The sequence below is a fragment of the Myotis davidii genome, unplaced genomic scaffold, assembly GCF_000327345.1.
Source record: "Myotis davidii unplaced genomic scaffold, ASM32734v1 scaffold777, whole genome shotgun sequence".
Classification (NCBI taxonomy): domain Eukaryota; kingdom Metazoa; phylum Chordata; class Mammalia; order Chiroptera; family Vespertilionidae; genus Myotis; species Myotis davidii.
Window position 1 is genome coordinate 1080974 of NW_006289093.1, and position 21157 is coordinate 1102130.

Sequence of the window (21157 nt, forward strand, 5' to 3'; positions counted from 1 at the left end):
CTTTCAGGAAGTACAGAGGAAAGACACGTTTTCAAAAGCACCTTACAGAAGGTTGTGGACAAAGCTAGACTTTAAAGGATAAGTTCTAGCCACAGTAACTGAATGGCAGAGCTCACCATGTGCTTGAAATGCGTCACTCAGAAAATTTTAGTCAGAGTAGAGGAGGGGATTTATTTTAGAAAATGAAAATGAAAACCTATATAAGGTAGGGAAAAAAGTATGCAAACATGCTTTGGAAGAAATTGAAAGTTGGACACTAAAGACATAACTTGATGGGATAGGAATATTTAATGGGAAAATTTAACAACAGAACTTAGAAAGTTGTACTATTAAAAAAAGTAGGGTATGAAGCAATAGAAACCTGACCAAGGATTCATTTAACAAGTATTCATTAAGAGTCTACTAGTTAATACTTACAAAACACTGCCCTACCAATTCATATAATGTAGGAAGGATAGTTATAATAGGTAATTATGTGTATATTTATACTTATTTTTCTTTATTATACACATATATTTGTACATTTATATAAAATGCCACGTACAAATAAACCCATATGAAGGAAAAATGGAGTAAGTTAAAGTGATAGAGATTTATGGGGCTTCTGTTTTAGAAGGGGTATCATATCAGGAAGTTCTCTTGGCTGAAGTCACATTAGCATTAGAGCAGAGAATTGGGTTTGGGGAGAGCAACCTATATAAATATACTAGAGGCCCCATGCACAAAATTCACTCAGAAGTGGGGCTCTTAGGCCTGGCCGTCAAGCAGGGCCAATCGGGGCCAGGCCGATCAGGGTTGGGCCGGAAAGGAGGTGTCGGGCCAGAGGAGGTGACAGTCTTTTTACCTGGAGTGTGTATTCTAGAATAGACTTGGGAATGTTCTATTTTTTTTTCTTGTCCAACATTAATTAGGTCTTCACTTCCTCATATATAACTAGTTCTTTAGTTCCATAATTTATTTATTTCTGATGAGAACATACAATGTGCAGTGTTAACATGATGGGCTCAGCATGTCTCTGTTTATTTTAGCCCATTTTTTATAGCATTTCATGTATCTCCTAGACTTTTGACCCCTACACTTTGTATCATCATAGTTGACAATATATTTGTCACTTATTCAAATGTAAACTGTACTTTACATATGATAACTTAAACTAAATCAAGCCAGAGACTTAATCTCACTTTTCATAGTTAAATGATAATATTGTGCTGTCTGTATGAGATTTTTGTGATGTATATTGCACATGACAGTGAATTAATATTCTTGCTTTTTATTCCCCAAATATGTATTTCAAAATTATGTTTTAAAGAAAAATAAAAGTTTACAACTATTTCAATTTGGTTTATTTCAGAGACAAGATCCTGCTTCCTGGAATCAAACTTTTTCAGAAATGTCAAAGAATGTTCTAAATATAAGATACACTTTGTTGCCATACTTCTATACACAGATGCATGAAATTCATGCTCATGGTGGCACTGTCATCCGACCGCTTTTGCATGAGTAAGTGCAAATATTTTTCCTACCACAGACAGATAGCTTCCAATTAATTTACTCAATAATATCTTTTAGTACAACATACAATATATTTTTAAAGGTTATGAAGCATTTTATATTCCTCCTACCACCAGAACATTTTAATTTTTTAAAAAGAATACCCATTTAAAAATATGTTAAATATGTTTGCATTGTTTTCAGAGAGAGAGAGGAAGGAAAAGGATGAGAGAGAAACATTGATGACAGAAAAGGACCAATTGGCTGCCTCCTGCATGCCCCCTCCTGGGAATCAAGCCACCAACTCAGGCATGTGCCCTGACCTGAAATTGAACCAGGCGACCTCTTGGTGCATGGGACAATGCTCAACCAACTGAGCTATACTGGTCAGGGCCAATATATAATATTTTGAATTTGAAACTTTTTCATTATTATTTTAGTGTACATTTTGGATAAACAAACATTTTCATAAATAAATCTTCTGATTCATAGACTTATCTATGCCATTAAAATGAAACAAAGTAGCTATTAAAATGTAATTATTCTTCCTAAGAATTACTATTGTATTCCAGATGTTATTCTAGATTACTTATATACCTTATTACATTGAGTATTTTAAAAAAGTTTTCTACATTAAGTAATATTGTTTCTGCATTATGATTAAATTCATTGCTATTTACAGTAGTTAAGCAAATCATACACATATCTATATATATAAAAGCCTAAACAACTGACCGACTGGCCGACCGGCCGACAGTCCAGTAGTTATGACACATACTGACCACCAGGGGGCAGAGGCTCAACGTCAGAGTGGAAACCACAGGCATGGAAAATGGAACAGACTGATGAATATCAGAGGGAAGTGGGGATAGAGGAGAGCAGGAAGAGATTAACCAAAGATCTTATATGCATACTAGAAGCCTGGTGCACGAATCCATGCACCGGTGGGGTCCCTCAGCCAGGCCTGTGGGGATCGGGTCGAAACTGGCACTCCGACATCCCCCAAGGGGCCCCAGATGGCAAGAGGGCACAGGCCAGGCCAAGGGACCCCACCGGTGCGTGAATCTGTGCACCAGGCCTCTAGTTAATTCATAAGTGAAAAAGAAGATTACAGTCCCCTAGTAGGTGTGCTAATGGGGTACCTTAGAATAGTTTTAACATGCTCCTTAGAAAATTTATTTGGATTCACTTTTAAAGATCAAACTGATATATGGCTAAATCTTGAAATTTTATTCTAAAATTTTAGTCTATTCTATTTTTGACAAATATAAGCTGATTCTTATTGTAGATGTTACAAAAAACAAAATACACATTCAACAAAAATACAAAGAAACCCTTGAAATAATCATAAAATAATCATAAAATAGCTACCTGTGTACCCTATATTATCAGAGTAATTGAAAAAGGCATTTTGTTATATTGTATTATTGATAAACCAATGAAAATTACACAGCATAAACATTTACTCAAATCGAACAGTTGTAACTATTGTCATCTCCCTAGTAACTTCTCAGAATCAAGTATCAGCTGTGGACTTAGTTCCAATCAGAAACATTATTATTAACGATTCAAACTCTTGTCCTATTGAAAACACCTGGGCGTTTGCTTCCATTTGAAATTCACGGAAGAGTAAACCCAGAAATCTGCCTTGGCATTTATCTGTTTGTAATAGAACAAAACATAACAGAAATAAAAGAACAAACCTACAAACAAAATTATACCTCCATTTTATTAGAGGAAAATTGTGGATATTTAATAGTGTCTATTCTCAAGATTTTATTCTTTCCAGCAATTTATATCTCAAATTCAGAAATCTAGTAAAATATATAGGGACCTATAAGTACATACACATCCCCTATCCATCGGATTCTAATCGAAATACAATAAGCAAACTCTTTAAAATTACCAAATCAACACGCTTTTTTCAATACCCTTTTTTCACAGGGTATTTATAATTTTGTTTTCTAGTTTGTTAATGTTCTATTTCTACTTAATATTTTGTACCTTCATGAGTTATCTTCAAATTAAACTTCTCACACAGTGGTCTTATGAATTCAGTCACAATCCTCTCCATTTCGTCAGGAGGTTTTGTCATGGTCTAGATTTACTTGTAAAGTATTGTAGCATTGCACATTGAATTCCAAGTCATAGCGTTATTTTTGCTTTTTAATCCACACAAGCCCACACTGCAAAATGTGATTTGAATGCTTATTTAATGGTATCCAGAAGAGATAAAGTTCTTTGATTAAACTATCTATAAATATTTTGTCAAGGTTCTATAAAGAGAAGACTACCTGGGACATATTCAAGCAGTTCCTGTGGGGCCCAGCATTTATGGTTACCCCTGTATTGGAACCTGTAAGTCCTACCACATATTTTTGTTCATAAAATATTTTTCCTAATGGATATATTTTTAAATAACTTTTTTTTTTAAATTCCAGTATCAGACCGTTGTAAGAGGTTATGTCCCTAACGCTCGGTGGTTTGATTACCATACGGTAAGTAATTAAAGAATTCTGGGGAATTTACTACACAGAAATGGGTTTAAGTTTGATCCTGATCTTTACATTAATGATGTATTTAATGAAATACACTTAAAATGAGTAAGGTATGTTTTGCTAATTAGATCTGAATCAAATGAACACACAGTGAAAGAGAATTATTTTATTCTGCCATAGTTGATTATGTAGTCATTGATTTATTTTACCAAATAAACACGGGAAGTACATATTGTACATCAAAAGGTCATTGCCCTTTATTGGCTGTGCAAAATGATGATTACAGGTAATGCAGGCCTTCCAGGAATAATGTATGTGGCAGTCAGGAATAGTTTTTGTGACCTTTCAAAAATCCGTATGTTGCCCTAGCCAGTTTGGTTCAGTGGATAGAGTGTCTGCCTGGGGACTGAAGGTTTGATTCCGGTCAAGGACCCATGCCTGGGTTGCAGCCTCCTCCCTAGTAAGGATCTTGTAGGAAGCAGCCAATCAGTGATTCTCTCTCATCATTGATGCTTCTATCTCTCCCTCCCTCTCCCTTTCTCTCTGAAATCAATATAAATATATGTTTGAAAAACCCATACATTTTCTGCATGTGAGCATGACAAAAATAAGTATTTGTAAATTATTTTCAAAGCTACCATGAAACCAAGGTCTGAGTATATGCTTTAAAGAACATGATCTTCTAAGTAAATGTCTGTGTCTTTATTTTAAATTGGAAAGTGTGTCATTTGATTTTATAAATATGCCCCCTCACGTTGCAATCCTATATAATAATAATAAAAGGCTAATATGCAAATTGACCAAACAGCGGAACCATGGGTCGCTGTGATGTGCACTGACCACCATGGTGTAGATGCTCAATGCAGGAGCTTCCCCCTGGTGGTCAGTGCGCTCCCACAGGGATGTCTGTGTCTTTATTTTAATTTGGAAAGTGTGTCATTTGATTTTATAAATGTGCCCCCTCACGTTGCAATCCTATATAATAAAAGGCTAATATGCAAATTGACCAAACAGCGGAACCATGGGTCGCTGTGATGTGCACTGACCACCATGGTGTAGATGCTCAATGCAGGAGCTGCCCCCTGGTGGTCAGTGTGCTCCCACTGGGGGAGCGCCTCTCAGCCAGAAGGGCTCACAACTGGTGAGTGCAGCAGTGGTGGAAGGAGCCTCTCCTGCCTCTGTGGCAGCACTAAGGATGTCCTCCTGCCAGCTTAGGCACGCTCCCTGTGGAGTGCGGGACTAAGCCGTCAGTTGGGAGTCCCCTGAGGGCTCCCGGACTGCGAAAGGGCGCAGGCCAGGCTGAGAGACCACCACCAGAGTGCACAAGTTTCGTGCACCGGGCCTCTAATATTGCTAATAATTCCACTTTTTGCTGCTTTTGTTCTTCCTTCCAACCCTGTCATTTCTAGGGCCAAGATATTGGTGTCAGAGGAACGTTTAAGGATTTTGATGCTCCCTTTGATAAAATAAACCTTCATGTTCGTGGCGGTTACATCCTACCCTGTCAAGAGCCTGATCAAAACACATTTCACAGGTAAACAAAGTGGTTACAGAACTCAGATTAAATTCTAAGATACATCAGCTAGAATTGCCAAGGATTTGGAAGGGTCTGAGATTCTACCCTAGTTCCAAGCTTACAAGTTAGCCTGCTAGTTTCATGGAGCTGAGTCAGAAGTGAAGAGCCTTTTTACTCATGGCATACCAAGAAATATGACCTTCATGTTTGCTTTAGTTTTCCCTGTCCCCAAGTCCCATGGGGGTGACATGAAGTGGCCTAAAAGATACTGCATATGCAGGAGGTTTGAGACACAGCTAAGGAACTCCAAGATCAAGGAAACTCAATTTTATTTTTGTTATCAACTGTAAACAAACCTGTGTATTCTTTGCTTTGAATTATTATAGTGGACAGTGATTTACAATTTTATTAAACACAGCCCTGTCTTCCAATACTGTTTGCTTTCAAAGCATCCTTTAAAGGATAGTAAAAAAAAAACCTGTCAGTGCCTCTATGTGTAAGATATGCAAAAACGTGAGAGACTCATGGGAAACGGTCTGAAAACATGATATTCCCTCTTACAGGAAGAACATTTACCAAACTAATATACCGACTAAAAGTTACTATCTTCTGTATGAATATGTAAAGGTGTTGACAATAAATGCCTAAGTTCTTTTTTTCCTGCCTCTGACATGTGGAAAGAAATACTATGAACATGATTTTAAGTGACCCATTTTTAACCTTTAAGCAAATATTGCTCAGAAGATTTCTCTGATCTTCAAGCTTGTCTTTTCCCCTTTCTCTGCCTCCTTCTTTCAGTTAAATATTCTAAGACTCACTTTAGTCAATGAAAATGTGGGTATCCATTGATGATTTCACAACTCCTTCAAATGCTAAGTCTACTGCTGCCCAGAGAAGAGCCAGATGCGTCTCTTAGTAGCCTTGTCCCACACAAAGTTAAAAGATGATTCAGATTTTTCTGTCCGTTGTCATTCATAACAGATTATCTGGCTAAGACTCTCCTCTCTTCTTCGCCCCAGAAACCCTTATTAGATCTGAATCAAATGAACACACAGTGAAAGAGAATTCAGTTATCCTGCCACAGTTGATTGTGGCATTTCCGCCCTGTCATTTGGCAATATGACCAGACTGTGTCTTCTGTGACTGCCACAGAGTCGGTTTCCACTGCCTGAATTCAGACTTACACATTCAGGTTCTAGAGGCTTTAGTCCCTCTAGCTCTGCTCTTTCCACACTGCATCCACTCTCTTGCTCATCTACATGCTCACAGCCCCAGTTAGCGTGAGCAGTCTCTTTCTATTTTCTGGAGCCATTTAGATCAGTTTGTATCAATATTCTACCTTGAGATCAATTAAAGATAAGAAAAATGATATTATGTGAAAAATGAGGGCTTCATGCAGGGGACCCAAGGTGTTCCTTGAAGAATCCTTTTTTATGAGAGAAAAGAGAGGCTATTCTGTGTGTGTGTGTTTGTGTGTGTGTGTGAAGTAAATAGGATATTGGTTTAGGTATATACAGGGTTAGGTAAAAATAGGTTTACAGTTGTGAACACGCAAAGCACAGAATTCATTCTTGTATTATCATCTACTTATTATTGTATTATTTTCCACATGAACAACTGTACAACTACTTTTGTCCCACCCTGTATACGGAGTAGAATGCAAGTTGTGAAATTCCTTTGAATCTGTTTTTAAATATGTTGGAAAATTTTTAAACCAGAGTTTTAATGTTGATTATAAGATATACTTATCTTCTACACCAGTAAACTGAATTAAAATACATGCATATATTCATGCTAAGACATGCTAATATTTGTACATGGAAAATATCAAAGTGCTATGATGGTATAAATTTTAGCTATTATGCTTTTTTAGGAGACTTCCATGGCAATACAGCCTTCAATGTTGGTGATTGGAAAGGCAGATAGTTAAGCATAATTTGTCTTAGAAATCTTTCCTACCTAGTATGAGGCTGTTAAACCAACTCTCTTGTACAGTGAGAATGGAAGCAGATATTTAGTTTCCAGACTGGCCTATGTAGCCACAAGCTTGAGAAATATTGTCCTCTCCAGTGGCAGGACTTACAACTTGCTGGCTACCCTCCACATTCTTTTTAACAACTGCCAATGATAACTCAGTGATTTATATATGGAAATGTGCGGAAGATATAAGACATAAGAGATAAAAAATGCTATAAAATTATTTCATGTTTAATGATCAATGACAGGATTACAGTAAGAGTAAATATGTTACTAAACTTAATATGGTTTTAATTATTATATATAAGGCCTCTTCTGATTTATTTCAGTAGGTGGACCCTTGAGACCAAAATACATGCATGGTATTTTTATTAAATATTAAAAATTTTATGGGTTATGCCATTCCCATAAACTCATAAGAAAAAGTAAATGCTTTACTTTCTTTGTCTAAAACAGTTGCATTCCCCTTAATTAATAGTCTTAGTTCATCTAACAATATTATTCAAAGCTAAACTAGTGTAATAAAGAGTTGAATCATTGTTTTAAAAAAATGTTACAAGTATTTAAAGAATTTCTCCTTATCTTAAATATAGTTCATCTCTATGGCAAATGGCTGGATAACTAGGAGATGTGCTTGTGCAGGGATTCTATAGCAATCATTTCTGTTCTTCTAGAAGCTATTCAAGTGATGCTCACATAATAGTCATTCACTATGTATGAGGTCAACTGGGCTGAAAAGCTGTGTTCCATGTGTATGCACTATTGATGCCTCTAAAACAGCGGTTCTCAACCTGTGGGTCGCGACCCCTTTGGGGGTTGAACAACCTTTTCACAGGGGTCACCTAAGACCATTGGAAAACACATATTGAATATATAATTACATATTGTTTTTGTGATTAATAACTATGCTTTAATTATGTTCAATTTGTAACAATGAAAATACATCCTGCATATCAGATATTTACATCACGATTCATAACAGTAGCAAAATTACAGTTATGAAGTAGCAACAAAAATAATTTTATGGTTGGGGGTCACCACAACATGAGGAACTGTATTAAAGGGTCGCAGTACTAGGAAGGTTGAGAGCCACTGCTCTAAAACATGAGATATTCCAGAAACAAAATTCAGGTTTGGTTCCAGGACTTTTAGCTATTTTATATTTTTTTGTTGGTTTTTAATATTCAGTATTTTGACATGAAAAATTTAAGGATTTAAACTTAAATCTATATTTACTTTATGACTGTTCCTCAAGACCAAACCGAACTGCTAAACTTTCAGCAGTGTGTGCTCTGCTGACCACTGTTATCAGAATCACCCGGGTAGTTTGTAAAGCATGATGATTCTGAAGAAGGTAAAGGGGGATAAATAGTGATGGAGGGAAACTGGGGGTGGCAAACACACAATACAATATACAGATGATGTATTGCAGAGCCATATACCTGAAACTTGCATAATTTTATTAACCGAGGTCATCCCAAAAAATTCAGTTAAAAAAAGAATGCAAATTATGGGGTCCATTCAAATTTCATTAATTTGGGAAAAGGCCCACGAATCTGTCTTCCAGTCAAATGTCCCCAGGTGGTCATCATACTGGTAGAGGATTAGATTTACAATGTGCTAGCTCTACTGGATAGGCATTTTGAATATTCTCTTAAAAACCTTACTCATAAAACTAACATCTGTGTGGAGCTGAAGTTCTCATGGGCTGCTCACTGTAATTTAAATAAATTATGCATAGATGAGAGATTTTTCATTATAGCAAAGACATGTATCTTTCATCATTTTAAATAAACCATAGTTAATATTCTGCAACCATAAGACATGGGAATCTGTTAGCAAATAAAATATATTAGGAAGTTGATATAAGAATCATGTGAAAATAATTTTATAAAGAATCATATGGTGGTTAGCAAGACTCTTACAATAAAAAAAAAATTCTCAGTATTTTATGATTTTGAGGTTGAAGAATCAGGGAGAATCCTATGTTGTAAAAGCCCTGACCATGAACACATTAACTGAAGTTCTACTAACCTTTATCCTTTGTTGCAGTCTTTGTTTGTTTTTCAAATACTGGAAAGTAACTGCAAATAATTTAGATATTCAGGCAAGCCAAATGGTTCTGGTCAATTAAATCCACTTTTTTTGTTATATTGTGTAATCTCACTACATTTGTTATAATCCTATATAATAAAAGGGAAATATGCAAATTGTCCCCTCCACTGGGAGTTCGACTGGGGGTGGGGCCAGCCTGCCAACAACTTGGGGCCCCTCCCCCAGCTGGCCCCACCCTTGATCAGCCCTCTCCCCCTCCAATCAGGGGCAGGGCTGGCCAGCCAACCTCCTGTGTCTCCTCCCCCAGGCAGGCCTGGCTCAATCAGCCCCGATGGGGGAGGGAAGGCCAGACCCCACACATGCATGAATTCATGCACCGGGCCTCTAGTTGAATATAAAGATTTTAAAAGTCCCCTGTAATTTCCTTAGAAAACAGCAGCAATACACATCAAATACTTAGAGTCTTTGGATTAGATCAGAATCTTCAAATAAGTTTTCTTCGTAAGCTTGCAATCTAGGTAATAAGCCTCCATCTAAACAGTTAAGTAATTCAGATTTTATGGAATATTATTATTTGCTGTCCTATTCTTTCTTTCAAATAAAATTAAAAAAAAATAAATCAAAACAAACTTATTCTGACACTTGTGTACATTAGCAATTTTCAGAGGATTACTGAATACAATGCTGGCATGTATAAGTGGGAAAGGGAATTAAAATGTAAAGCCTTTTCAATGTTATCCTAACACTTACTTGTTTCAATCATGCATTTGACTCTACTTTGACTTCTTGTCTTATGCTTGTTTGGTTTTACATAGAAACACAGTCTTCTCAGTTGGGGAAACTGGACTTGATTCCAGACCTTGATAATGAAGATGGCCGTAAACTTAATGATGGGTCAATTTAGGATTTTTTAGCTTTGTAATGGCGCCAAAGGAATGCACATTCGGTAGAAACTTTGAATTTTGATCCATTCCTGTGCTAGTGATAGGCTGAATGATATTCTCTTGTGATGCTGGGCAGCAGCACAGAGGCACAGCTCCCAGGATCAGGAGGGTAAACAACCCCTACTCTGCAGTATATTGTGTTTTGTGTTTTCTGTATTCAATACATTTTAAAATGCAACAATTAATTATAAACTGGATTCTGAGTTAGGTGATTTTGCCCAACAGTAGACTAATGTAAGTGTTCTGACTATGTTTAAGGTAAGCTGGGCTAAGTGAAGATGTTCATAGGTTAGATATATTAAATGCATTTTCAGGTTACTATATTTTCAATTTCTAATGGATTTATTGGGATATAACCACATTGTAAATAAAGGGGCATCTGTAATTAATTGTTTCACTTTTGGCTATTTATTTAACTTCTCTGGAACTTGCTTTCTTCAATATAGTGGGAATGATAATATATATTTCAGAATAGTGTGATAAAATACTTAGATAGTAAGCATTCGCTATACATTATAGCAATGACAGTAATTTTTAAATTAGTTTTAAACACGGCAGAATTATATTTTATATACAGACATGGAACCATTTATGGTGACTCGTCCTTCACATTTTAGTGTTGCTGGGACTGTTTGAACAAGTTAAATATAATGCAATGATGATTTGAGTGCCCTTTATACTGGGAAAGTAAAGAAAAATATACTAGTTTTGCTATTCTTCTTCTTTGGAAATATAAATATATCACTTTTAATTTTCTTTACAGGCACCTATGAAAAGGACCTATATTTTTTGGCACAATTTAATTTGAACAAGGTATGTATTCATTTCAGATCATTTATGTGCAATTTTGTTAAATAATATTTGAAGTTGCATATCACACTTTATAATTATTTTGTATTTAAATATTTTTATATTTGGTGTTTAATACGCTTTATTTCAAATATATGAATAAACAATTTTCTGTACTCTGGAATATATTTTGGTTAACAGATATATATATATTTTTTAAAGTTTAAATTGTTTTTTTTTCAAATGAAGAATTTAAATTATTTCTTTGTCTTTGTAGACCACCTTGACAAGCACTATATTGAAAAAGGGTTACGGAAACCCAAATGAAATGAGGCTTGGATTCATCAATATATGGGGAATAGGAAAGACTCCTGTTAATAAGGTTAATCTCATATACAACGGAAATAATGAGTCACTTAGATTTACTCAAGAACCAGATAAGCAGGTAAGTGATATTAAGAACATGGTTTTTTAAATGGAGCAATTTTAAATATCTACATAGATGTATTTTATTTCTCAGCCTAAGAAACATAATTATGTGACAACTATAACCATTCTTATTCATTTATTCTTATTGAACTTCCATATTTATTTTCATATTATCATCCTTGATAACCTGTCAGACAAGTCAATTTAATGGTATTTATTTTAAAATTGTTTTAACATATTAAACCAAAATTATATTTTACCTTAAACCTCTAAATCATTGTCATCCATGAATGATAAAATGCCTCAATTATTTTCCCCCCAAAATAAAATATCTTCATTTCAATTTTTAATATGTATTAGATAATATATATTTGAAAACTCTTGCAAAATTAATAAAATTGTTTATCAGCACTAATGAATAATTTGACATGTTTATAAAACTATAATTCATAGATGAAACAAGAATTCAACATTTTTATGTTAAAATTCCATTACTGCCAGTAATCAGCCTTTTATTTTGAACAAATAATTTTAGGCTTTTTTTTTCTTTGTAATAAATTAAGAATATGCAAGGAAACAATCTTTTAAACTCCTTCCAATCCTAAATTGCACGAATCTATGTCTTATAAAGGTTGATTTAAAAAAAAATATATTCTAGACACCAACTAACTATTGTGATTGTTTGATCTAAGTTTAAGTCTTCATCTGCACCACTAAAACTGTGTATATGTGCACATATCCGTTTGTTTAGAGTTGAATGGAAACAACTACCTATTAATCAACCAGTCTCTCATGTGAATTTAACTTACACAATAGCCAGTTATTTGACTGACTTCAACTTAAAGTCTAATAATTTGTGTCTGGGACACAGTGTTAGGTCCTCATAAATTTTATAGAGTGTGAGAATTAAACATCACCTGAGGGGCCATTTTACCCAAATAAAATTATCCTATTGTTACTGTTGTTTTGTAGTCAAGTGGGTTTTCCCCTTTAACATGAAACTACCTTAATTAAAATACTTAATTTAAATAATTTTATTTCTTTATATTATATAAAGTTTAGAAAATTGGAGTTGTGTATACTTGGTATTCTTCATTGGTAAAATAAAAATTGATATTCAAGAGCCTCACTCTAATTTTTCTTCTTTTTAAAATTTTACTGGTTTTTAAAATTCCAGTGGAAGGGAATCACTGGTTTAGTCAGTGGTCTTACATGGCAGACCAAGAAACAATCCTGCAAAGAAAAATTAATTCCCTAGGAGTAAATATTCAACACTTACCAGTCACAATTTGAAATCAGTTTTGTTGAACTGCCTAATGTTCAACAGATAAAAAAAGGATGGTCTGCCTTACATGTTTTCTCGCTCTTTATATACTACTATAATGGTGAAAAGTAAAGCTCATGATTTTTACTATAAAAATAAACTAAACACAGTCAGCTGAACAGTGTTAAATATTTTAGCATGTCAAGTATTATTTCAAGTTTATTTTGACCAAATTCTTGGCATAAAACATACTATTTATAATGAAAAGTTCCTTCCACTGTACTCAAGGATATTCACACAAAATTTTAAGTACTAAGAATAACATTTTTACAATTTTTTATTACCTCAGAATTGCAAAAGAAGATATTATTTTGATTAATATTGGAGCATCTCCTTCAAGAACACTTAAATAAAACAAATATTTATGAGCACCTACCATTTTCCGAACCTTTGTAAATATATGGGGAAAGAAGAGAGTAGTCAATTTCTCTCTCTGCCTGGTTTTTCTTCTCCATGGGTGTGGGAATTACATGCAAAGGATGGTTTAATTGCCATATAAATACATTTTTATATCATTTTCCTAGTAATAGTCATGCCTAGTTGCCTTTTGTACAAGTATTAACAGCTATGTGATGTACTTACTGCTTTTCACTTTGATATTAAAAGAACAAGGTTAGCCCTAGCCAGTTTGGCATTGGCCTGGGAACCAAAGGGTCCGGGGTTTGATTCAGGTCAAGGGCAAGTACCTTGGGTACAGGCTCTTCCCGACCCTGGTTTGGTCAGGGCTTGTGCAGGAGGCAACCAGTCAATGTGTTTCTCTCACATGGATGTTTCTCTCTGTCTTTACCTCTTTCTTCCATTCTCCCTAAAAAAATCAACGGAAAAATATCCTCAGATGAGGATTAACAACAACAACACAAAAGAGAACTAGGTTAGGTTGTGATGTAGGATGGATCGGTTTCAAATATAAGTAGTGCATATTAAGAAAGTTATTCAACGATTGCCTTTCTAAACTCTTCTACTCTAAATTGTGGGAAATAAATCCTAACATGCTGGGCTTTGGTGGATAATAAATTTTATAAAGCCTCGAGGAGAGCACCTGGTATTCAGTAAGTACTAAGGAAAAGGTGACTCTCTTCATCCTCTCTTGCACAAGTGATGATTGAACCCAAGTTTTCTGAGCTAAGGCACAGAGTATTGGAAACAAAGCAGCCATGTTTACTGACATCATCATACAAAACTGTCACAGCTGATTACTTGTGCTCAAGTGCTTAATTGGTCACCTCCAAAATTAGTCCCTACGTGGTCTATTTGAGATTCTCTCCCATGAAAAAGAGTTACACACACAAAACTGAAATAATTGGTAATAAATTCAGCATTCTAAAGCCTTTTTAGTTTAATGTCAAAGAAACTTATTCCTAATCTAAATTTTGTGTGTAGATGGCTAGATAATATTTGAGGGTAGGAAGCATAGAGATTTATGTAGTGCAAGTATGAATAACTGAATATGTAGGACTCGTGGAGAAAAAGTAAAGTAATAGAATCATTATAATTGGTTAATAGTCTTAGTTGTTCACCTTCTTTTGAGAACCATCCCACCACCCTGGGATTTATTTCATCATCTGAATAATGGGTAAGTTGGGTGAAATTATTTCTGAAATGGTTGTGAAATCTCTGGAATAAAAGATTCACCAAAATGAAAAATAAAGTATACCTTCTTTACTTAGAATAAATTTATTTATTTATGGATAAAGTTTTTATTGAAGTAATGGTTCTGATTAAACAATTAATTGCCATTTTCCTTTTTTAGATATTAAATATCAATATGACAATGAATAATGTTATTCTCAATGAACCAATAGTAATCAACTGGTCCTGAAGATCATCGTCAATTCCAGTTGCCAAAGGGACATTAACATCTGGATTCACATTTTACCATACTTATAAGCTTTCCTCTTCATTGGTTTCTTACATTGTGTAAAATATGATTTTCATAAGATCAATCTAAAGTTATTATACAAATTGAATGCTGAAAATTGTGACAAATGAATAAATAATAATTTTGTTATATTAATGTGGCCTGGAATCAATTTTTAAACCTGTTTAATAGGATTTAAATAGTTCCATTACCCTTGCTAAGTATCAGTTAAAACACCACATTTCCACCAATAACATTAGGTTATGAGATCCTTTCACATTTCAAGAGACTGACTCAGGCACTAGGCTTTATTGTTTGTGAAGGGGGATAAAATGCACAGGTAAGTCAGAGAGCGTAAGAAAAAAAACAGGAAGAACAGGCAGAATCATTAGAGAATTATCACCTTTTAATAGTCTGTCACACTCTTAATCCCCCTTTTTATGACTATCTTTATACAGAAACTACCAATAGCTTTTCTTCTCCAACTTTTGCCTCTGTGCACTCATGGCTTCTATGTCCCACCTTCTCTTTAGATTTCTTGTTTTCAAATCCAAAGAAAAATGGTGTTACCTATTGTTTTGTTCATCTGTTACTATGGGAAAAATCATCCCCGATTTTTAAAATCCAAAACAACAATTGTATTATCTTTCATGGATTTATGAGCCTTTGTCTGCTGTGTCATGTGGTGAGTCAGATGTAGGTTGGGACTGGAGATATCTGAAGATTTCATTGGCTAGAAATTCAAGATGCCATCTTCACTTACACTTGGTGTATCACCAGTTATCCTCTAAGAGTCCCTTGACAGTTGATTTTCTTGGACTTATTATGTGAAAGCTCAGAGCTCCGAAAGGCAGGAATTGATAAAATTTGTAAAAACAGTCACTGACCAAGCCAGGTTCAAGGAGGTGAAAAAAATAGATGTTCTCCATGGAGGTATGGCAAATTAATGTCAACATCTTTGTAGACAAGCTATAAGATCTTTGAGTTTAATATTCTTTTGCTCCAGCTTTCTTTTTCTTCATTTTGCCTCATTGTTAGTACTGAAAAATCTTCATTGCTTTCCAAGTATTAATATCACTTGGATTTATATTCAAAGAAATATATATGTATATATATATATATATATATATACACATGATTCCACTTTTAGTAAATTAACCTGTACTTAACATATCTACCAATCATCCCACTGAATAATTTGAAACTAAAAAAAGTAGAATAACACAAAAATATAAAAGCACAAAGATGATTCTGTGCAAGTTAAATCTGAGCTATATAAATATTTTTTGCACATTTCTGTTTTCCTATAAATTTGCCCTTCATGTAGAATATGAAATTAAGCCATAGCCAACGATTTTCCTCTGATTATTAGGTTATTAAAAATGGAAATTTTTGACATAAATATAATTAGTGGTTGGTTGCTCCATAGCTTAGAAAAATAGGATTTTTAATAAATAGAAAAATAATTTTCTTTTTTTTTTTTAATTTTGAGAAAGCCATGCTAGGTGAGAAAAAATTCAAGAATAAGGAAGTTGCAAACTCATTGGTATCATGGTCTCTGCAGGAAACAAAATAAGTTTAATCTAGTCTATCAGAAGTTATTGTTTAATTACATCAAAGTTGTGCGAACAGCTGCACACAGAGGACCCTTCCTGGAGAAAGTTTGGGTCGGTTAGGAAATGTGAGATGCATCTTTTGAGCAGTTAAAAGATTTCAGAGGAGATGGAGGAGCTTTTACCTTTTGTCATTACAATTATTATGGATGGGTATGTCAAAATTGGTAAGGGTGCCTAACATTAGAGAGAACAAAACGTTATATGATTAGCCCGTAATGTTTTATTTTTCAAGATACAACTCTTCAATTACAGAGTTGAAGTTGACAAACTAATCAATAAACAAATCCTCTCTCCGCCTCTCTTGAGAGCATGCGGATTATTTTATAGTGACAGAGTACAACAGTTGGCAGTTGCTCATTTATCTGGTTTTCCTGATTTTCATATCTTACAAAATATCTTTTGTCTTTCTCAAACTTTAAGTATTTTTCTCCTTACAGTATCTTTTGAGTTGTAGGACTTTCAATTCCAAGACCAAAGGATTAACTATTTGATTGAAAGGCTTATAATTTCAAGTCATACATAATATATCAAGTTGAAAATGGAACAAACTTATATCCAGCTGTCCAAACAATTTTCAGAATTTCTGAAAGATCTAAGAATATACAATAAGTTATATGAATAAGAAGCAGAAGAATAAAAATTTTATAAAAGAACACACTTCAATTTTGCAAATTTGTTGAAGCTTTTCTCCTATGACATGTTATTTATATGTTCTTTAATATCACCTGAGTAAATATTTTAAGCCTCTTTGACATAACTTTCTGTTTACTATAGATATGAATATTGGTTTACTCTTTATATGAATTTATCATATGTGGAGACCACTAACATCATTTTACTTTAAACATGAGACTGCAACTGGAAATGAAAACACATAGTCCTATACTTTGTCCTTATTAACCAGTACCTCATTCTTAATAAAAAGTTTGGAAAAATTATAACTCAGGTGAAATTTATACTTGAAATATGTGAATATGACCTATTATGCAAAAAAGATAATCTCAATAAAGGTATATAATAATTATTTGGAAAAGATTATAAGGATTACAATAATTATTTGGAAAATAAGATTAGCATTTGCCATATATTTATCTTTAAATTTCAGTTGATGTATTTAAGCAAAATGTGAAACACTATCAATATATAGAGATTATAATAAGGCAAATCCTGAGAATTTGGAATTAAGATTGTCTCTAAAATTAGCATACTGTCACAGACTTTTATTTCTCAACCCCCTAACTCTTCTCCAAGCCTTAACACACTTTAGCTTCACAGTCAGCAAACGCCAAGATCTTCAACTTCTACAAATGCCCCAAGCAAAACATTTTCTTTTCCTCAGTTGAAGCCTGGCTGATGCCTTGATGCCACTATTTCTCCAGCCGTTTATTATTTCAAACTTCAACAACTTTAAGCTCCAGACCAGATCTTTATTCAACTCTACCCTTTTCAGTAGTTCCTTGGACATCTCACACGCACGTCCAATATGACTTTTCAAAACTGCGCTCCTGCGCTACTGAGCTCCACTCCTCAAGGCCACTTTAATTGCCAAACTAGCTCTTCATCTAGTGACTAGATTCTAGTCCTTTATATTTCAGAATATGACCCCACTATTCATCTAATACTTCATATCAAATTTTTGGGTCTTGTCTTTGACAGTGGTTTCTCCTTTATACCTAAGATCTAATGTGTCAATTATAGGTCTTAAATCTTTTTTTTTTTCTGCTTTTCATCCCTCCTGCTACCATCATAGTACAAGCCATTGTGTGGATCATAGGAAGCACCACCATAACCCATTACTTACTCAGTCTCCCACAATTTCCTCAATTCCTCTACGCTCTTTTAAGAAGTCAGTGTCTGTTTGCTTGTTTGTTTGTTTTTAAATAAGAACCCAGACCTAGCTGGTTTGAGTGTCAGCCTGCAGACTGAAGGGCCTCAGGCTTGATCCCTGTCAAGGGCACATGGCCTGGTTGTGGGCTGGATCCCCAGTAGGGGGTGTGTAAGAGCCAGTCAATCAATGGTTCTCTCTCATCATTGTTGTTTCTATTCCTCTTTCTCCCCTTCCTCTCTGAAATCAATAAAAACATATTTTTAAAATAAAAACCCAAATACATCTTGATTAGCATCATATTTGCCCATCAATGCCTTCCCTTTACTCTTAGGGTGGAATTAAAGCCTTAACATGTGACCAAGGGGTTCTTGATCCACTTACCCTGTGTCACACTCTCTTTAACTCTCTCTGCTTCAATTACACTCACCTTCTTTGTGTTCCAAGAAATGCCACCCTTCCTCCCACTTGAGACATTTGGACGTGATATTCCTTTTGGACACTTCTTGTTCTCCAGGTCTAGACTCCCCACCTCCTTTAGGTCTTTGCCCATCGTCACCTTCTTAGCGACGTTGTCTCTGACCACAACCCTGCACTCCCTACCTCCCCCCGCCATGGTTTCTCTTTAGCACTCATTGCCATCCAGCACCTATAAATGGTAATTACGTATGGTGTATGACCTGTCTCCCTATCCCCAGAATGGGAGCTCTTTGAGAACAGGGCTTTGTCTTATTTGTCCCTAATTCCTAGAAGGGTGCTTGTCAGTGAATAGACACTCATTAATATTTTTGGAGGATTAATTGATCTTAGTTAACTCTCCTGACAGCACTTGAAGTTCATATTTTTAATATGAGAAAATTGGCTGTTAAGGTCAGGCAGCAAGAAAACGGCAGAGCAAGGATTAGAATCTCAGCTGTTTGGCTGCAAAGCGTTCTGGTTTGATGTCCTCACATGCACTCGCATGAATCCGGAGTGGCAGAAAATAGCGTTTCCTCCAATAGAATGGTTATTATGTTACATGAGCATTCCTGGGGAACTCCATTTCCCCGTTTGCATCTATTTTAAAGGATATAGCTCACAGGGAAACAGTCACCAGTATTATTTACTTTGGCACTAATGGATGTCTGCATTTATTTAGGCGTGTGTGTGGCAAAATCTAGCTGACCCCAAAGCATTCTCACCCCTGAAACATCAAAATACAGGAAACATTTGCATTAGACATACTGAAGATATGGATGCTTCTTTTTTCATTTTAACACATCCTAGCAGATGTAAATAGGTTTAGCATGGGATTCAGAAATTGTTAACTTTTCAAATATACTTTTCCTTAAAAGGAAGAAAATTTCCGTTGCTAGGAGCAATGTTGTAAAATGAAAACTTTGGAAATTGCATGCTACGTTCTATTTTTATAATAGTGAAATCCCTGCAAATACCCAAACACTGTCACTGCCACCTTCCTAAAAACTAACATAGCAAAAAACTTGGTACATTTGCTCAAACACAAGACCAAAATGACCATAAAACCATCCATTTAAATTTTGTTGATCTCAGACCTCAACCTTTGGTTTATAGTAATATGAAATTATGATAGGCAGAATAACCACCATCCCCCAAGATGCACATATCTTAACCCCTGGAACCTATGAATATGTCATCTCAGAAGACAAAGGAAAATTAAAGTTGTAGAAAAAGTGAAGGTTTCTAATCAACTGACCCTAAAGTGGGAAGATTATCCTAGATTATCTGAATAGCCCCAAAGAAACCACAAGGATCCTTACGAATGGAAGAGGGAGGAAGTAGAGAGTCAGTGTTAAATAATGATTGGTCACTGCAGGTTTTGAAGCTAAAACAAGAAATACGTGCAACCTACAGAAGCTGAAAAAAGCAAGAACATGCAATTCTCACACATGAAGCCTACACAGAGAATGCACCTCTGCTGGATTTCAGCTGGTGATGCTCGTTGCAGACTCCCAACCTCCAGAACAGTAAAATAATAAATCGTGTCATTTTTGTGAAGCCTACACAGAAAATGCACCTCTGCTGACACCTGGATTTCAGCTGGTGATGCTCATTGCAGACTCCCAACTTCCAGAACAGTAAAATAATAAATCGTGTCATTTTAAGCCACTAGATTTGCGATATTTTGTTACAGCAACAATAGAAAACTAATACACTGATATTTAACATGTAACCTCAAGTGACATTCTGAACTGCTGTTTTAATATACAGAACTCTTGGTTCCGTAAGTTATAAATTAAGCTTGTAACTGTCTCAGGAAGATGCCTAATCGCCACAGGCAGGACCTCTCGTCTACTTCCCTCAGATGTCCATACTCCAGCCCATTGCTGTCACCCTGGAATAATGACTTTTCTTCTGGAATCTGTATCAACACAAGCTCCCCTGAGAAGCAACGGCTCTTTGGCAAGAAAGTCGATAAAGTTTACATGCCTAACACCCCTGGGGTGAGGATTTAGAAAAGATGGGTGTGGTATTGAATATCAACAAAGATTACTGGAAATATTAGCTTTATGAATTTGGGCAAATTATGTAGTTATTTTCATCTATAAAAAGAGGTAATAATAGTGCCTATCTGGTATTTTTTGTATGAATTACAGGAAATGATCCTTAGGGAAAAGAAATTAAAGAAAGTCTGATATACAAAAATAGTTCAATCTAGCTTAGTCATTCTTTTTTTTTTATTGTTTTATTGCTTAAAGTATTACAAAGAGTATTACATATATCTTCTCCCCCCACCCCTGGCCCTTGACAATCCCCTGGCCTTCCCTACTCCCCAGTGTCTTATGTCCAATGGTTATGCTTATATGCACGCATACC

The 21157-nt window shown here is 35.1% G+C and overlaps 1 protein-coding gene across 1 annotated transcript in view; it reads left to right on the forward strand.

The window, feature by feature from the left end:
* The window catches only part of SI (sucrase-isomaltase (alpha-glucosidase)), a 90689-nt gene extending 75847 nt beyond the window's left edge, over positions 1-14842 (forward strand). The window contains exons 39-46 of the mRNA XM_006761349.1: positions 1352-1500; positions 3765-3849; positions 3933-3989; positions 5399-5523; positions 8738-8811; positions 11245-11294; positions 11548-11715; positions 14774-14842. Of these exons, the coding sequence (XP_006761412.1) occupies positions 1352-1500; positions 3765-3849; positions 3933-3989; positions 5399-5523; positions 8738-8811; positions 11245-11294; positions 11548-11715; positions 14774-14842 (777 nt within the window). The remainder of the gene's footprint in view (positions 1-1351; positions 1501-3764; positions 3850-3932; positions 3990-5398; positions 5524-8737; positions 8812-11244; positions 11295-11547; positions 11716-14773) is intronic.
* The last annotated feature ends 6315 nt before the right edge of the window (positions 14843-21157 follow it).